The sequence below is a fragment of the Pelobates fuscus genome, chromosome 7 (genome assembly GCF_036172605.1).
Source record: "Pelobates fuscus isolate aPelFus1 chromosome 7, aPelFus1.pri, whole genome shotgun sequence".
NCBI classification, from domain to species: domain Eukaryota; kingdom Metazoa; phylum Chordata; class Amphibia; order Anura; family Pelobatidae; genus Pelobates; species Pelobates fuscus.
In genome coordinates, this window is record NC_086323.1 from 186,763,265 (window position 1) to 186,780,074 (window position 16,810).

Genomic DNA, 16,810 nt, shown 5'->3' on the forward strand with positions numbered 1-16,810 from the left:
CACGTACCCTGAACATGAAAAGTTCTGAGGACATAGTTGACTGGCTAACACAGGACACCCAATCTTCTACAGCTTCCGCTCGGAACCTTGACGCACCATCCTCCTCCAGCTTAGCTTCAGGCACCTCTCAAGATACCACTCACCCGCCTGCCGCCACCACCAAAACTAGCACCACAGCCGCTTTACTTGGTATGTCAGAGGAGTTATTCACATATCCGTTTGAAGAAATGAGTGATGCGCAACCATTATTGCCAGAGGATGTAGATAACAGGGATATGTCTCAGGCAGGCAGCATTACACACATGGACGTACGGTGTGATGATGATGATGTTGTACACGCTGCTGCTTCCTTTGCTGAGTTGTCAGATACAAGTGAAGTGGTTGATGATGACGATGCATCCATGGATGTCACGTGGGTGCCCGCTCGGCAAGAAGAAGAACAGGGCGAAAGTTCAGATGGGGAGACAGAGAGGAGGAGGAGTAGACGAGTTGGAAGCAGGGGGAGGTCGTCGCAAGGAGCTAGTGGTACAGTCAGACAGCATGCATCGGCACCCAGGGTCAGCCCGACAGCACGCCAATCAACGCATGCTGTGTCCACCACCAGAGGATTGTGAGGAAGAGGAGTCAGAGGAGGAATGTGGCTTTGAGGAGGAGGAGGAAGACCAACCACAACAGGCATCCCAGTGTGCTCATTGTCACCTATCTGGTACCCGTGGTGTTGTATGTGGCTTGGGGGGAAGAAATACCTTCATTGAGATCACTGAGGAGGAGGAACGGGAAATGAGTAGCTCGGCATCCAACCTTGTGCAAATGGGGTCTTTCATGCTGTCGTGCCTGTTGAGGGACCCTCGTATAAAAAGGCTGAAGGAGAATGACCTGTACTGGGTGTCCACGCTACTAGACCCCCGGTATAAGCAGAAAGTGGCGGAAATGTTACCGAATTACAACAAGTCGGAAAGGATGCAGCATTTGCAAAATAAATTAAAAAGTATGCTTTACACAGCGTATAAGGGTGATGTCACAGCACAACGGGAATCTAACAGGGGAAGAGGTGGAAGTCATCCTCCTCCCACGACCACGCCGCCAAGGACAGGACGCTTTAAAGACGTGTTGTTGATGGAGGACATGCGTAGCTTTTTAAGTCCTACGCATCGCCACAGCCCTTCGGGATCCACCCTCTGAGAACGACTCGACCGACAGGTAGCAGACTACTTCGCCTTAACTGCAGATATCGACACTCTGAGGAGCAATGAACCCTTGACTACTGGGTGTGCAGGCTTGACCTGTGGCCTGAGCTATCCCAATTCGCGATAGAACTTCTGGCCTGCCCCACTTCAAGTGTCCTGTCAGAAAGGACCTTCAGTGCAGCAGGAGGTATTGTCACTGAGAAGAGAAGTCGCCTAGGTCAAAAAAGTCTAGATTACCTAACCTTTATTAAGATGAATGAGGGATGGATCCTGAAGGGACTGACACTGGGCGATACATTCGACTAAAAAAGGCCTGATGAGATGAGCTGCCTTGGGCTAAAAATGGTCCACACGCTGCTGTATTTTAGCTCTGAATGCCGGTTGACTTGCGTGACTTATCCGCCACCAACTAGGCTTCAAGCCGCAATGTTTTAGGGCACTTTCTGCCTTGGAAACAAACATAAATTTGTATGGCCGCTGCTACAGCAGCGGCTGCAACAATACCTAATTATTCAGGCATGTGTATATGCCTAATTTTTCGGCCCTCTGGTGCTGCACTGTGGCTTCAAAAACCAAACCAAAAAAAGGCACATAACAGGGATTAAACTGATAGGAATAGTACTACTTAACACACCACTCCTATCTGGTGGCACATTAGATTGCACGCGCAGTGCCCCAAATTTGAAGTAGGAGGACCGACCAAGCATCTTTTTCCATCTCCCGGTTCCTAAAATCGATGCCATATACACGTCCCCTGAGAGGGCGCCAGCTCGTTATTCTCTTTTTCACTTCACTAGGGACACTTTACTGCACTATGGGCACTTAGACCCAGTCTTTGCCTTGCACACTGGTATTCCTAGCCAGCATCTGTGATGGGAAATCAGGCAGTCATCTAAACGTTTAGATTGAGCTTTAGCTTAGAACACCCTTGAAGGTGTTTAAGGAGATTATGGCTAGTTTAGAGGATTCTTCTTAGACCTCTCTGGGTCTTTATAGCCCTTCTACCTATCCAGCATTTCTGGAAGCTAGCTAAGAGAAAGGGTGTCTGTGTGTCTGTGATACATTTAACTTTATATCACCTTATTGACACTTTATCACTCCGGTCTCCATACTCTCTGCCTATACCCATCTATTTAGAGGGAATTTCCTTGCCCCTGCCAATATTATATAATAGGTAATAGTATTACCATTATTACACAATTAGGTCTCTGAGGACAGGTGTCAATCCATATCTGCCAAGTGACCCTATGTAGGGGGAACAGTCCCTATTCTGCTCTGTGTCAGTGTGTATCAGGGGCTCTGAGGACAGGTGTCAATCCATATCTGCCAAGTGACCCTATGTAGGGGGAACAGTCTCTATTCTGCTCTGTGTCAGTGTGTATCAGGGGCTCTGAGGACAGGTGTCAATCCATATGTCAAGGTGTCAATATGTCATATGTCATATGTCAGGTGTCAATCCATATCCATTGTGATTTAGGAATGTTAGGTGATTTCTGCCCTTTATGGATTAAAACCAGACTCTGCATCAACTGTGTAATTTTCCATGGGAGTTTTGCCATGGATCCCCCTCCGGCATGCCACAGTCCAGGTGTTAGTCCCCTTGAAACAACTTTTCCATCACTTTTGTGGCCAGAAAGAGTCCCTGTGGGTTTTAAAATTCGCCTGCCCATTGAAGTCAATGGCGGTTCGCCCGGTTCGCCGGTTCGCGAACGTTTGCGGAAGTTCCCGTTCGCCGTTCGCGAACCGAAAATTTTGTGTTCGCAACATCACTAATGGTTAGGTAGATTATATTCGGTTAAAATGACTCTCCTTACAAAAATTGTATATTTCCTTAAAGCGATCCCCCTCACTAAACCATTATCCTTTTTTAGAAAGGTTCATTCTGCTCTTCTGACATTTACATGGAATAGGAAGCCTTGCAGAATTCAATTGGCCATCATACAAAAGCTCAGCGTTGGTGGAGGTATGGGTGTGCCAAACTTTATTCATTATTTTGCGACTAATGTGGCCAATGCTCTTAAATTGTATCTGGATCCTGGACGCCCCCTCTGACTTGAGATGGAGGCTACACAAATTCTTCCTCATTTAATAAAAGAAGTGCTATGGTTGCCTCTGTCCCAACGGCCGCGGGTGGCGACCATGTTTCCGACTACCAAAGTCACTATTAAGGCTTGGGATGTCTTGTATAAAAAGATCAAACCTTTTACTACCTGGTCCAGGGCTGCTCCCTTGTCGGTGTTGCAATCTGCGTTACCTGATCTAGATGTGGAATATTGGATTTCCCATTTTGTCATACATATTAATGATTTATTTTTGTCTAATAAGTTTTTACCTTTTGATCAATTACAGACCAAGTTTGGTCTGGACACCTCCGATATCCTGATGTACAGACAGATGGTGGATTTACTTAGTGATCATTTTAATGTGTCTGATCAGGATGTGAATATACATAAAGTTATAATGTCATTATTGGAAAAATTGTATCATTAAGATCCTGGTCGGAAATGCACCATCTCGATGTGGTATACTTATTTTGCTAGGGAATCTTGTCCAAAATTGGACTATATGACAAAATGGGAAAACGAACTGAAAAAGAAATTTAAAGTGGAATAATGGCATGAGATTCTAATGGCATTACACGGTATTACATGGTCTGTGGCACTTTTGGAGTCTCATTACAAACTTATATACAGATGGTACCTGACTCCCTCTAGACTTCAAATTGCAACTATCTCAGACTAACGCATGCTGGAGGGAGTGCGGACAAGTATCATGTCTTTTGGTCTTGCCCTAAATTAAAACAGTATTGGGAAGATGTTCACACTCTAAACTCATCACTGATCAAATCCCCATTATAACACCATAATTGTGTCTCCTGAAGGGATTCACAGATGATTTTCCCAAAATTAAAATAATTATTTTAGTCCATGTCCTGTTTTCAGTTACTCTGGTCCTTCCTCGATATTGGAAAACCACTACTATTACTTCTATGACTGAGGCGTTGCATAATACTCTAAAAACCAAGAGATGTGAATTAGCCTTTAGACCACCTTCCCATACAGTTAATGTTCTGAAATATGAATGGGAATGGGATGTCAAGAATCAATATAAATTATGACGTATAACATCACCTGACCAGATAACAAAGTTATTTATATGATCTTATTTTAAGCACATTGTATGTATGTTATTTACATATATATTCATATTATATCACTATTCTTACTGTTATGGAAACAAATTTATCTATAATGAAAAACATTTGAAAATAAATTTCTGTCCCATTTTATTAATTAATGTGGATTCAAAACTATTATCTGCGATTATCGCGGACATAATACAATTAATATTGCCAGACATAGTACATGAAGACCATATAGGTTTTGTCCCCGGGAGACAGGCTTGTTTTTTTAATACAAAATAACTGACAAATGTGATGGAAACAGGGGAGAAAAAGAACATACCCCTTCTGACCCTGTTGGTAGACGCAGAAAAATAATTCAACAGGGTCGGATAGGGATACATGTTTAAAACATTCAAAGCATTTTGAATGGAAGGGTAATCAATGTATCATTATCCTTAAACAAGAGTAGTGGGGGTGGATATGTGCTTGGACTGGCTTAAATTAAACAACGGTACCCGTCAGAGCTGCCCAGTTTCGCTAATTCTATATATAATAATGTTGGAAATTATGGCAATTGAAATAAGATCTAATCAAAATAACAAAAGGCTTCCAATTAAATCAGGAGAATTACAACTGTGTTTCCCGTTTCATCTGTTCATCATCACATGAAAGAAATCTAATATTTCAGCATGGTTTCAAATTATAAAAGAAACGTGGACAAAACTGTTCTGCTCCTTTTTCCAGAATTAATGTCTCAAAAAAAAATATTCTTGGACAATACAACTTTACAGAGGTTAAAAATGTATTCAAATATTTAGGTATAATGGTAACTAAAGATATCAATAGAATTTTGGAAGTAAATTTTGTAAAAACCTTAAAAATTGCAAATTGAGTTGAGTGATCTTATACAAAAACATGTTTGGCCAGGTGAAAAAGGATAAGATAATAGCTAACTGTTGTAAGCTTGTACAAATGACAACAATTATAGAAAAGCCAGTAGCGATTAAGAAATGGGAAGAAGAACTAAATATTGTAATAAACTCTGGAGTGGTATGGAGCACTAATTAAAGTTAATAAACATATTCATAATCTCGTATTATCTGAAACCTAATTGAAAGTAGTAAATAGATGATATTTAGTCCCCACAAAAATGCATAAGATAGACCCTATTGTCTCTAATATATGCAGGAGATGCAAAGCATTCATGGGTAATTCTATACACGTGTGGTGGATTTTTTAAGGTGCAAAAGTTCTCTGGGAATAGGTTTTCAAATTTTTAATCAACTATAATAATATCAAAATACAGAGGTCTCCCCAAACCGCTCTGTTACATTTGTTCTGACCAACTATGAAGAAAGATCAACAATATATTACAATTCACTGTTTTATGGCAGCCACAAGTCAACTAGCTAGAAATTCGAAACAACAAACTAATGGTTGGAAAGACCAAATAATCCTCCAATTAAAAATGGAGAATGGTATTAGATGGCTGAACAATTCCTCATACAAAATTAGACTACTGAGGGAATCATGCCTCCAAAAATTGGTTACAATATTAGAAAGTAACCCTGTGTAATAAAATAGAAAATAAAAATTATGTATTTCAACGATTTGCTTATCTTTCTTTCTAAGGCTCATATATGTTTGGTGTATTTGTTTTGTCAGTATGCATAAGACGTATAGGTGGTGTATGGATATATATTTTCTTTCAATAAAGATTACAAATAAAAAAAAAATGATTAAAATAAACATACCTGAATGTTTCTTAATCCGTTTATCACAAAGTCTGTATTTGCAGGAGCCAGGAGGCACAGTAGAAAAAGATAACCTAGCGGAGCCATGCTGAACATGCCACTGATCTCACAAAGACACAAGATTCCCTGTCAATATAAAAGAAGAGGTTGATAAACTTCCGTTCAAAACTTTTCCCCAGTAAATAATTGCAATATGTCTTATTTACCTAAAGTAAATGTTTAACCCTTTAAGGACGTAGCCGATTGTACAAGTTCTGATCAAAATTGTTCAACCATAATTTACCTCTTTGATTTTATTATACATCATTTTGTTCAGGAAAAACAGGACTTTCATTTCATATCAAATATTTATATATAAAACATAATTTAATATTAATAAAATACAAAAAAAGTATGAGAAATTAAGAAATTTAGTTTTTTTCAAGTTCTGCATGTCATTTTAACTGTGAATGTCATAAAACTGTTACCTTTTACTGCAACAATATATATGTATTTTGTATTCAGCAATGTCTCACAATTATACCGTATCCCCCATGTACAGGTTTTATAGTGTTTTGGAAACTTACAGGGTCATATATAGACAAGGGTGTCCGCAGGGGGGGTAAGGGGAGGCACTTGCCCCCCCCCCCCACCCGGATTTTTCTGCTATTTTTCGTGTGAGATTGAAAATGCACTGCAATACCGGCACCGGCCAGTAGGTGGAGCTATGTGTGGAGAGAGACAGGGTTAGGAAGCTAAATCTTATCCCTGCTTCTCTCTGCTGACTGAAAACGCAGAGGAGCAGCACATGCAGCCAGCAGAGGCAGCCTATAGATCAGGGAAGTGAGGCATAGGGGGGCAGCCTTTAGATCAGGGAAGTGAGGCATGAGGGAGGAGCCTATAGATCAGGGAAGTGAGGCATGGGGGACTGCCTATAGATCAGAAAAGTGAGGGATTGGGGGCAGACTACAGTACAGGTAAGTGAGGAATGGGGGCAGCCTATAGATCAGGGAAGTGAGGCATGGGGGGCAGCCTATAGATCAGGGAAGTGAGGCATGGGGCAGCCTATAGATCAGGGAAGTAAGCCATGGGGGCAGCCTTTAGATCAGGGAAGTAAGCCATGGGGGCAGCCTATAGATCAGGGAAGTGAGGCATGGGGGGCAGCCTACAGATCAGGGAAGTGAGGCATGGGGCCAGCCTATAGATCAGGGAAGTGAGGCATGGGGGTCAGCCTACAGATCAGGGAAGTAAGGGAGGGGGAAGGGGAGAGACAATCTGTAAACTTGGTAAGTGAGAGATGGGGGGATGCAGCATACAGATCAGGTAAGTGAGAGATGGGGGGGATCCACCTACAGATCAGGTAAGTGAGGGATGGGGGGAAAGACAGCCTATATATCAGGTAAGTGAGGGATGGGGGTGAGGCAGCTTATAGATCAGGTAAGGGAGGGTTGGGGGAGACAGCCTACAGGAAGGATCAGCAAGGAGCAGGAAGGTAAAGCAGCACAAAGGTAAAGTAGAAGGAGCAGAAAGGGTCAGCAAGGAGCCCGAAATGACAGCAAGGAGCAGGATGGGACAAAAGGAGCAGAAACATAAAGTAGGAGAAGGAGCAGAAATTAGCAGGAAGGGGCAGCAAGGATCAGGAAGGGTCTGCAAGGAGTAGGAAGGGGCAGCAAGGAGCAGAAAGGGTCTTCAAGGGGCAGGAAGGGTCTGCATGGAGAAGGAAGGGTCTGCATGGAGAAGGAAGGGTCTGCAAAGAGCAGAAAGGGACAGAAGGAGCACAAAGTTAAAGGAGCAGAAAGAATCAGAAGAAGCACAATGGTAAAGTAGGAGAAGGAGCAGAACAGGTTAGCAAGGAGCAGAAAGGGACAGCAAAGAGCACACAGGTAAAGTAGGAGAAGGAGCAGAGGGGCACAACATAAGCAGAAAGTAGCAGAAAGGTAAAAGAACAGAAGGAGCCAAGGAGGAAACATAGAAACATAGAATGTGACGGCAGATAAGAACCATTCGGCCCATCTTGTCTGCCCAGTTTTCTAAATACTTTCATTAGTCCCTGGCCTTATCTTATAATTAGGGTAGCCTTATGCCTATCCCACGCATGCTTAAACAACTTTACTGTGTTAACTGTAACCGTGGGCGGTTCCCTTATTTACCTCTATAATGTCTTAAAGCATAGAACTTAGCAGGGCTAACCATACAGATATCTTAGCCATAATGTTATATAGTTAGTAAGAGATCCTCTATTTAACATATGTAAATAATTGAGAATACAATATAAAATAAGGATTGTCTTGGAAGCAATAGTTTTGTCTTTTTAGATATTTATTATATAAAAATATAGACATATAAAATCCATTATAGCAGAGTTTATAAGATGAAATTAAATGCTTGCAAATATCATTAATAACATAACCTCCTGAACATGTCATCATGTCAGCCTCTCAGTCATTTTAGGATGGAGCAGCGTCTGTCTCCAAGTCTCTCCTCTGTGTGTTAACATTTAAAAGTACACTTATTTATACCTTAAGTGTCGTCATTTTAGAGTCACCATAGTTCATATATGAAAAAGTAACTTGTCTACTTTAAATCAATTTAGGACCTCCCTTAATTTGGCAAAGATACAAGGCAATAACTAAAGGCTGCATACGTCATGGAAATTTTCCTGACTTAGTTCAAGATGGCATCTTAAAGTCTGAATAGCTTATCTGTTGTTTATACTAAGACGTAAATGCACAGTCGTGGGAGATTCCCGGATTTGGGGAAGTTCCATTAACTTGGGGTTACCACAGTATATTGTGTACTGAAAGAGTCGTAGTATAGCCTTGAAGCTTGTTTATGCATTATTGTTATTGTAATTCGTCTGGGACAAAATAGCGCAAACATATTATGCACTGAGGTTATTGCTTAAAGAAACATCTATGAAAAACAATATGTTCCATTTCTAACACCTTGTCAATTTGCAATATCTCTTAAAGACAAAGTACACAGTTTAAGAAATACAACATTTCATTCTAAAACTTGTAATATTTGCATTTGCCCATTTGCCAACAGCTGGAAGGCTATTCCATGCATTCACTACCCTCTCAGTAAAGTACCGTATATACTCGAGTATAAGCCGACCCGAATATAAGCCGAGGCCCCTAATTTTATCCCAAAAAACTGGGAAAACTTATTGACTCGAGTATAAGACTAGGGTGGGAAATGCAGCAGCTACTGGTAAATTTCTAAATAAAATTAGATCCTAAAAAAAATATATTAATTGAATATTTATTTATATTACATAATATGTGTATAATGAATGCAGTGTGTGCGTATGTGTGTGTGTATGAGTGCAGCGTGTGTGTATGAGTGCAGCGTGTGTGTGCATGAGTGCAGTGTGTGTGTGCATGAATGCAGTGTGTGTGTGCATGAATGCAGTGTGTGAATGCAGTGTGTGCAGGGCCGGTGCAAGGATATTTGCCGCCGTAGGCAAAAAATTTTTTGCCGCCCCCTCCCCCCCCCATATGTCCTGACTTCCCCTCCTCCTCCCTCAGTGGTCCTTACCTCCCCACCCCCGTGTTCCTTCACTCCCCCCCCCCAGTGGTCCTGACTCACCCCTCCCCTAGTGGTCCTTACCCTCCCCTCCCCTAGTGGTCCTTACTTCCCCCTCCCCTCCCATAGTGGTCCTTATCCCACCCCCTCCCTCCCATAGTGGTCCTTATACCCCCCTCCCTCCAATAGTGGTCCTTATCCCCCCCCTCCCTCCCATAGTGGTCCTTATCCCCCCTCCCTCCCATAGTGGTCCTTATACCCCCCTCCCTCCCATAGTGGTCCTTATACCCCCCTCCCTCCCATAGTGGTCCTTATCCCCCCCCCTCCCTCCCATAGTGGTCCTTACCCCCCCCCCTCCCTCCCATAGTGGTCCTTATACCCCCCTCCCTCCCATAGCGGTCCTTATACCCCCCCCCATCCCTCCCATAGCGGTCCTTATACCCCCCCTCCCTCCCATAGCGGTCCTTATACCCCCCTCTCTCCCATAGTGGTCCTTAACCCACCCCCTCCCTCCCATAGTGGTCCTTATACCCCCCCCCCCTCCCATAGTGGTCCTTATACCCCTTTTATTTTTTTATTATTAATTTTATTTTTATTTTATTTCTTATTTTATTTATTTTTTTTTTTTCGTCCCCCCTCCCTGCTTGATACATGGCAGGGAGGGGGGCTCTCCTTCCCTGGTGGTCCAGTGGCAGTTCAGTGGGGGGGAGAGGGGGGCTGGCAGAGCTGTACTTACCTGTTCTGCAGCTCCTGTCAGCTCCCTCCTCCTCCGCGCGGTCTGTGCAGCTCCCTCTGTCAGCTCACAGTGTAAGTCTCGCGAGAGCCGCGGCTCTCGCGAGACTTACACTGGGAGCTGACCGAGGTGCTGAACGGACGGCGCGGAGGAGGAGAGAGCTGACAGGAGCTGCAGGAAAGGTAAGTACAGCTCTGCCAGCCCCCCTCTCCCCCCAGTCTGTATTATGGCAATGCAAATTGCCATAATACAGACTCTGACTCGAGTATAAGCCGAGTTGGGGTTTTTCAGCCCAAAAAATGGGCTGAAAAACTCGGCTTATACTCGAGTATATACGGTAATACTTCCTGATATTATTTTTAAACCTTTGTCCCTCTAATTTAAGACTATGTCCTCTAGTTGTGGTAGTTTTTCTTCTTTTAAATATAGTCTCCTCCTTTACTGTGTTGATTCCCTTTATGTATTTAAATGTTTCTATCATATCCCCCCTGTCTCGTCTTTCCTCCAAGCTATACATGTTAAGATCCTTTAGCCTTTCCATGAACCAGTTTAGTAGCCCTTCTTTGAACTCTCTCTAAGGTATCAATATCCTTCTGAAGATATGGTCTCCAGTACTGTGTACAGTACTCCAAGTGAGGTCTCACCAGTGTTCTGTACAATGGCATGAGCACTTCCCTCTTTCTACTGCTAATACCTCTACCTATACAACCAAGCATTCTGCTAGCATTTCCTGCTGCTCTATTACATTGTCTGCCTACCTTTAAGTCATCAGAAATAATCACCCCTAAATCCCTTTCCTCAGATGTTGAGGTTAGGACTCTATCAAATATTCTGTACTCTGCCCTTGGGTTTTTATGTCCAAGATGCATTATCTTGCACTTATCCACATTAAATGTCAGTTGCCACAACTCTGACCATTTTTCTAGTTTACCTAAATCACTTGCCATTTGGCTTATCCCTCCTGGAGCATCAACCCTGTTACATATCTTAGTATCATCCGCAAAAAGACACACCTTACCATCAAGACCTTCTGCAATATCACTAATAAAAATATTAAAGAGAATGGGTCCAAGTACAGATACCTGAGCAACCCCACTGGAGAGAAGACAATGTCAGAAGAAAAAGAAGACTGGATCAAATTAAGGAGAAGAAAAGGAGATTGGAGCAGGAAGGACAAGTGAAGTGAACCCTCCACTTTATTCTGGACACCACATCATAAGGCTTTGTTACCAGGGCCTGGCAGGGAAACTTTGAACCTTCTCATCTCCCCAGGTAAAAAAAATAAATCAGGAGGGGCGGGGCCTGACTGGCAGGCTGAGCGGACGCATGCAGGGCGAGCTCCTGACCAAAGCCTGCAAATTAAGCCTTTTCCCGCATGCTACCTCAGCCGTACTAGCGCACAAACAGCTCAAGAGCACCCGGAGGACCCGGGAGACTCCAACGGTACCAATCTTGACGTTGTCCTGACCCGGTACACCGGACCTCGGCCTCTTGTGGCCCACAAGCCTGACTGGCGTCGGAGGGACGTCCGCTCTCCAGATGCCACATCTTGTACCTCACAGCAGCACTCCCCCGCCTTCCCCCCTCTGGACCGGGGGGGTCATCCCGGTCTCAGGAGACCACGCATCGCTCCTCCACAGCGGCAAAAGCTACTGCACGCGAGTGCCCACGCGGCTCCCAAAATGGCGGCGCCCACAGCCGAAACCCTCCTTGCCTCGACCCTGAGCAAGCTGGATGACATACTTGCCAAATTCTGGGCGAACCGATATCAGAGACTCACACACCTCAAAGCTCCTCGCTCCCCTTGACGAAAAGAAAACTGAGGCACCGGAAAACCCGGATACCTGCAAGGTGGGGGCCCAAGAACCGAGGTACATCTAAGCACCTGGGGCCCAACACCCTGAGGGTAAAACCGGCAGCCAACTGGGACCTAGCCAAGATACAGACACTGGGGACCTTGAATAGCCGACCTCCACAAAATAGCTCCAGCCACGCAGATGGACCGCTTGAATGCCTACGCAACACGTGCCACTCCATGGGGAATATGCACCCGACAACCCAGCAAGCTCCCTGTAAATCGGGAATCGGATGAAAGGGCAAGAAACTCAAGGAGGCATTTGCATGTCTCGCTCACCAAGCGGTGGACTCCTGTATTTAGCACAGAAGCAGCCCACTCAAGATTAAGACAGCTCCCTTTGTTTGTTTATTTTTATTTCGCCTAGCATAGCACAATTAAAATTCACAGCATAGACCAGACATGCTGCACTAAATGCATAACACTGTACAATCAGATACAAAGATAAAAGTGTTTAGCTATGATCTGTAATGCAATGTCCTAGCCTGACCGTTAACCTTAATGTGACTAATAGGTGAAACATATCTGTGAATCAAACTACTGCTTTCCTTTGTTTTTATAAGCACAAGTTATTACCCTGTTTATATTACTACCTGTAAAAAAAAAAAAAAGTGCAATGTCATTAATGCCATGTGATTAAGCGTGTATGCAAACCCAATTGCACCAGCTATTGTGGCAGCGCACATCCGCATGTTAAACTTATGCACAAACAAAATAAAGAATTAAAAAAATAAATAAATCAGTGTTAATATGTTCACTTATATTTACTGAGTGTCAGGAAGCACAAAGTGCCGCTGGGTAGGGGTGTCCCTGATTGGCTAGAACGGTCAGCTGGCACTCTAAGCCAATCAGTAGCTCCCCATTCATAAAAAAGTAAAACATTTTTATGAACCGGGAACTAGCGATTGGCTTAGAGCGTCAACTGACCACTCTAGGCAATCAGCGGCACCCATGCCTGAAGTCAATCTGCACTTCCTGACACTCCGTTTCAGAAGCCGAATACCACTGAGCGACCTGGAGATCTGGAGATGGAGGAAGCCTTTGGGGTTAAACCATTTGAGAGCGGTTTAACCCCTTAAAGGAAAGAGAGCGCCCAGGGGCTTACTTGCATCATAGTATTTTCATTTAGATTAAGTTGTGATGGTGCCAAGAATGTTCCTTTAATTTGCTTAAAGGAACAATATAGTGTCAGGAATACAAACATGTATTCCTGACACCATAGTTGTGAAAACGCTATTCACCCTGGCTTTATGTGATCATTACTATGCCCCTTCCCTTTCATGACACTGTCAAAAAGGGACCAAGCATGAATGTCATTACAATTTTACCTCCCCGGAAAAATTCCTGCGAACGCCCATGTATATAGGGCTTTCCATTTTTTCACATTGAAATTTGCCAGATTGGTTTGCGGGGCCTATGTTGCCTTTGAGACCATATGGCAGCCCAGGAATGAAAACTAACCCCATCATGGCAGACTATTTGTAAAAGTAGACAACCAGGGCACTCTTTTTTAGTAGCCACTTAGTCACAAACCCTGGCTAACTTTAGTGTTTGTTTTTTTGCATTGTTTATATAAAAAAACTGCCTTTTCACTAATTATATCATCAGCATTGTATATTTGAATGCTCTAAAACACTCATATTTGTGTTCAGCGATGTCTCCTGAGTACAACAGTACCTCCTATGTCCAGGTTTTATGGTGTTTTGGAAAGTAACAGGGTCAACTAAGGTTTAAGGTTTTACACATTGATATTGGCCAGCTTGAATTTAGTTGCCATTGAGACTGTATGGCAGCTCAGGAATGAGAATTACCCCCATCATGGCATACCATTTGCAAAAGTAGATTACCCAAGATATTTAAAATGGGTTATGTCCAGTCTATTTTAGTAGCCACTTAGTCACAAACCCTGACCAAAGTTAGCGTTTATATTCATTTTTTGCATTTTTCACACAACAAAACTACACTTTCACTTATGATATCATTGCCATGATACATTTTTCTGTTTTAAAACACTCGTATTTGTATTCAGTGAAGTCTCCCGAGTAGAATAGTACCCCCTATGTAGAGGTTTTATTGTGTTTTTGGAAAGTTACAGTATCAATATAGGGATTGCCCATTTCAGTTTGCCAGATTAGTTTGCTGGGAATAATTTACCTTTCAGATGATATGGCAGCCTTGGTATGAGAGTAGGCCCCAATATGGGATGCCATTTGCAAAAATATACAACCCAGGGTATTCAAGATGGAATATGTTCAGTCTTTTTTAGTAGCCACTGATTCACAAACTCTGGCAAAGTTACCGCTCACGTTTTTTATTTTTTTTGCATTTTCCACACAAAAACTGCACTTTTACTAACAATATCATTGTCATAATAGATTTTAATGTTTGTGTTCAGTGGGTTTGGCACTCACATTCCTGTCCTGTGCTTGCCTCAGTGCTATTTCGTGCCCCAATGCAACGTCCCAGAGAAATGCACTATGCATTTTTTTATATATATATATATATATATATATATATATATATATATATATATATATATATATATAAATGCATAGTGCATTTCTCTGGGACATTGTATTGGGTATTGGGTAGTTGTGGGTCTCGGCTTGGGTCTTAACTTGGATCCCCTTTATAAGGGTGGCCTATCTTCTCCCACTTTACCGTCGTTGGTCTGGCGAGTGACTTGTATATTTCAGATTTGCTTGCAATTTTGCTGTCTCATCACTTACATATTCCTGGTTCCTGGCTCTGGTGTTCCTCCATACACCTCATTGCTCAACGCTTCCCGACCGTTGCAGATCCGCGACCCTCAAAACCGTGGTGCCCACACCGTGGTGCCCCTGTCGCACTCGTTTACCGTCATCATGCTGTGGGTCCATGTATTTCTCATGCCTAGTTCGCAGGCATCCGGCGAGGTTCGGCTGGATGGCTGCGTACTCACGCACGCTGTGTGTCAGTCCGTGGCAGGAGGGTTTGTTACCTCCATACGCATGAATGCCTGCACCCCCCCTCCATTCGGCTCCTTTTCTGCAGACTGATGCTTGTTCGTGCAACCACTCGCACTGCGAGTTCTGTCCGCGGGAACGGCTGTCAGTCCTGGTCAATGGCTGTGTACTGGCGTGGGCAGGTCGCACATTTCTCCCCTGGTCAATCCTATTTCTTAATTCATTCCCTGTATGCCGACTGACAGGTTGTGGAGTGCTCTGGTGAGGAGTGCTCCGGCTGGTTATGTTTGATACTGCCTTAGAATTTCCAGTGCGTGAGCCTGCTCTGGTATGGAGCATTTGGGTGAAATGATCCCCACCTATGGATTTGATGGATATCCAGGGAGCCCGGTGAGAATAAAAACTGAAACCCCAAGAGCTGGATACTTACTTAAAAAAAGTACTTTATTTAAAACAATAAAAGTGATTTTAAAAAAATGGGTAATAACAAAATAAACTATAAATATAAAGCAGTCCAAAGTGGAATTGAAAGTCCAGAAACCTCACTTGACATGTTTCACTGCAGTTTTCTCAAAAGTTTTAATTTTTTTATTTTTTAGAATCATTCCACCCACGTGCTTCTAGAATACTTACCTGTATAATATGTTCATTTTATAATTGGACTACACCATTGGTTTTCCTATCTGTGCTTCCCTCCACATATATTACTGACTGCTGCTCATGGACGAGGACCAGGATTGTTCAGTCCTGGCGTGCAATATTAGAGCTAATTGAAGCCATGGAAAGTGTGTGTTTTATTGGCACTGTCTTTATATCTACTGCATTTCTTACAGTATTACACTATTGTACATTTCTTTGTTAAAGATACGTCTCACAATTATACTCCTCCGTTTTTAATTAGTAAGCGCAGCTCACCATTTGTTTGTAATAATGTATGCAGATGTCCGACCGTAATTCACTATTTGAATCCTTGGGAACTCCGGTCTCCCCTTAAAAAAAAAACAACTAAAAAAACAAAAACGGAAGGCATGGACACCGTTATCCGTTTTCTGGGGATTCAACTCAATTCAGTCCACATGCACCCGGTCTTCCCCGCAACAAGATCGAGCGCTCCCTTGCGAGCATCGAGTTATGCTTACATCTGGGTTCTTGCAACCGGAGAGGACTTCAGTCCCTGCTGGGGTCGCTCAATTTTGCCATGAGAATAATTCCAGAGGGCAGATCTTTAATTTCACGGTTGCTAGCCTTTTTTCCAAACCTCCACTCTGACGACTCACGCACCACGATTGAAGAACACGGGACTGACGATTTATGGATGTGGCACACTTTCCTCACTTCTTGGCATGGGCATGCCATGTTCAGCCCCCCTATTTCCTACTCCTCGCCCGCCCTCTGGACTAATGCAGCGGCCAGCACTGGCTTTGCGGCCATCTGGGGTGACAAATGGCTCTGGGGCCCGTGGCCTAGGGAGTCTAGGTCCCTGCCCTGACTTCTCTACTATGTTGGCCTTGTTTGAACTGTACCCTATTGTGGCCGCTGCTATTGCATGGGGGTCATATTGGGCTGGTCGCTCCGTAAGATGCCATTCTGACAACCTGGCCACTTTCCACATCGTCATTAGGGGCCGGTCCTCCTCCCTAGTCATTCTGAGGTTTTTGAAGAGACTCACATAGGTGGCGGCCAGCAGACGTTTTTTTATCACTTG

At 43.4% G+C, this 16,810-nt stretch overlaps 1 protein-coding gene across 1 annotated transcript in view; it reads right to left on the minus strand.

Annotated features, from left to right (window-relative positions):
• LOC134568402 (inter-alpha-trypsin inhibitor heavy chain H3-like) overlaps positions 1-16,810 on the minus strand; it is a 196,051-nt gene that overhangs the window by 167,742 nt on the left and 11,499 nt on the right. The window contains exon 2 of the mRNA XM_063426978.1: positions 6,066-6,191. Within this exon, the coding sequence (XP_063283048.1) occupies positions 6,066-6,161 (96 nt within the window). The 5' untranslated portion in view covers positions 6,162-6,191. The remainder of the gene's footprint in view (positions 1-6,065; positions 6,192-16,810) is intronic.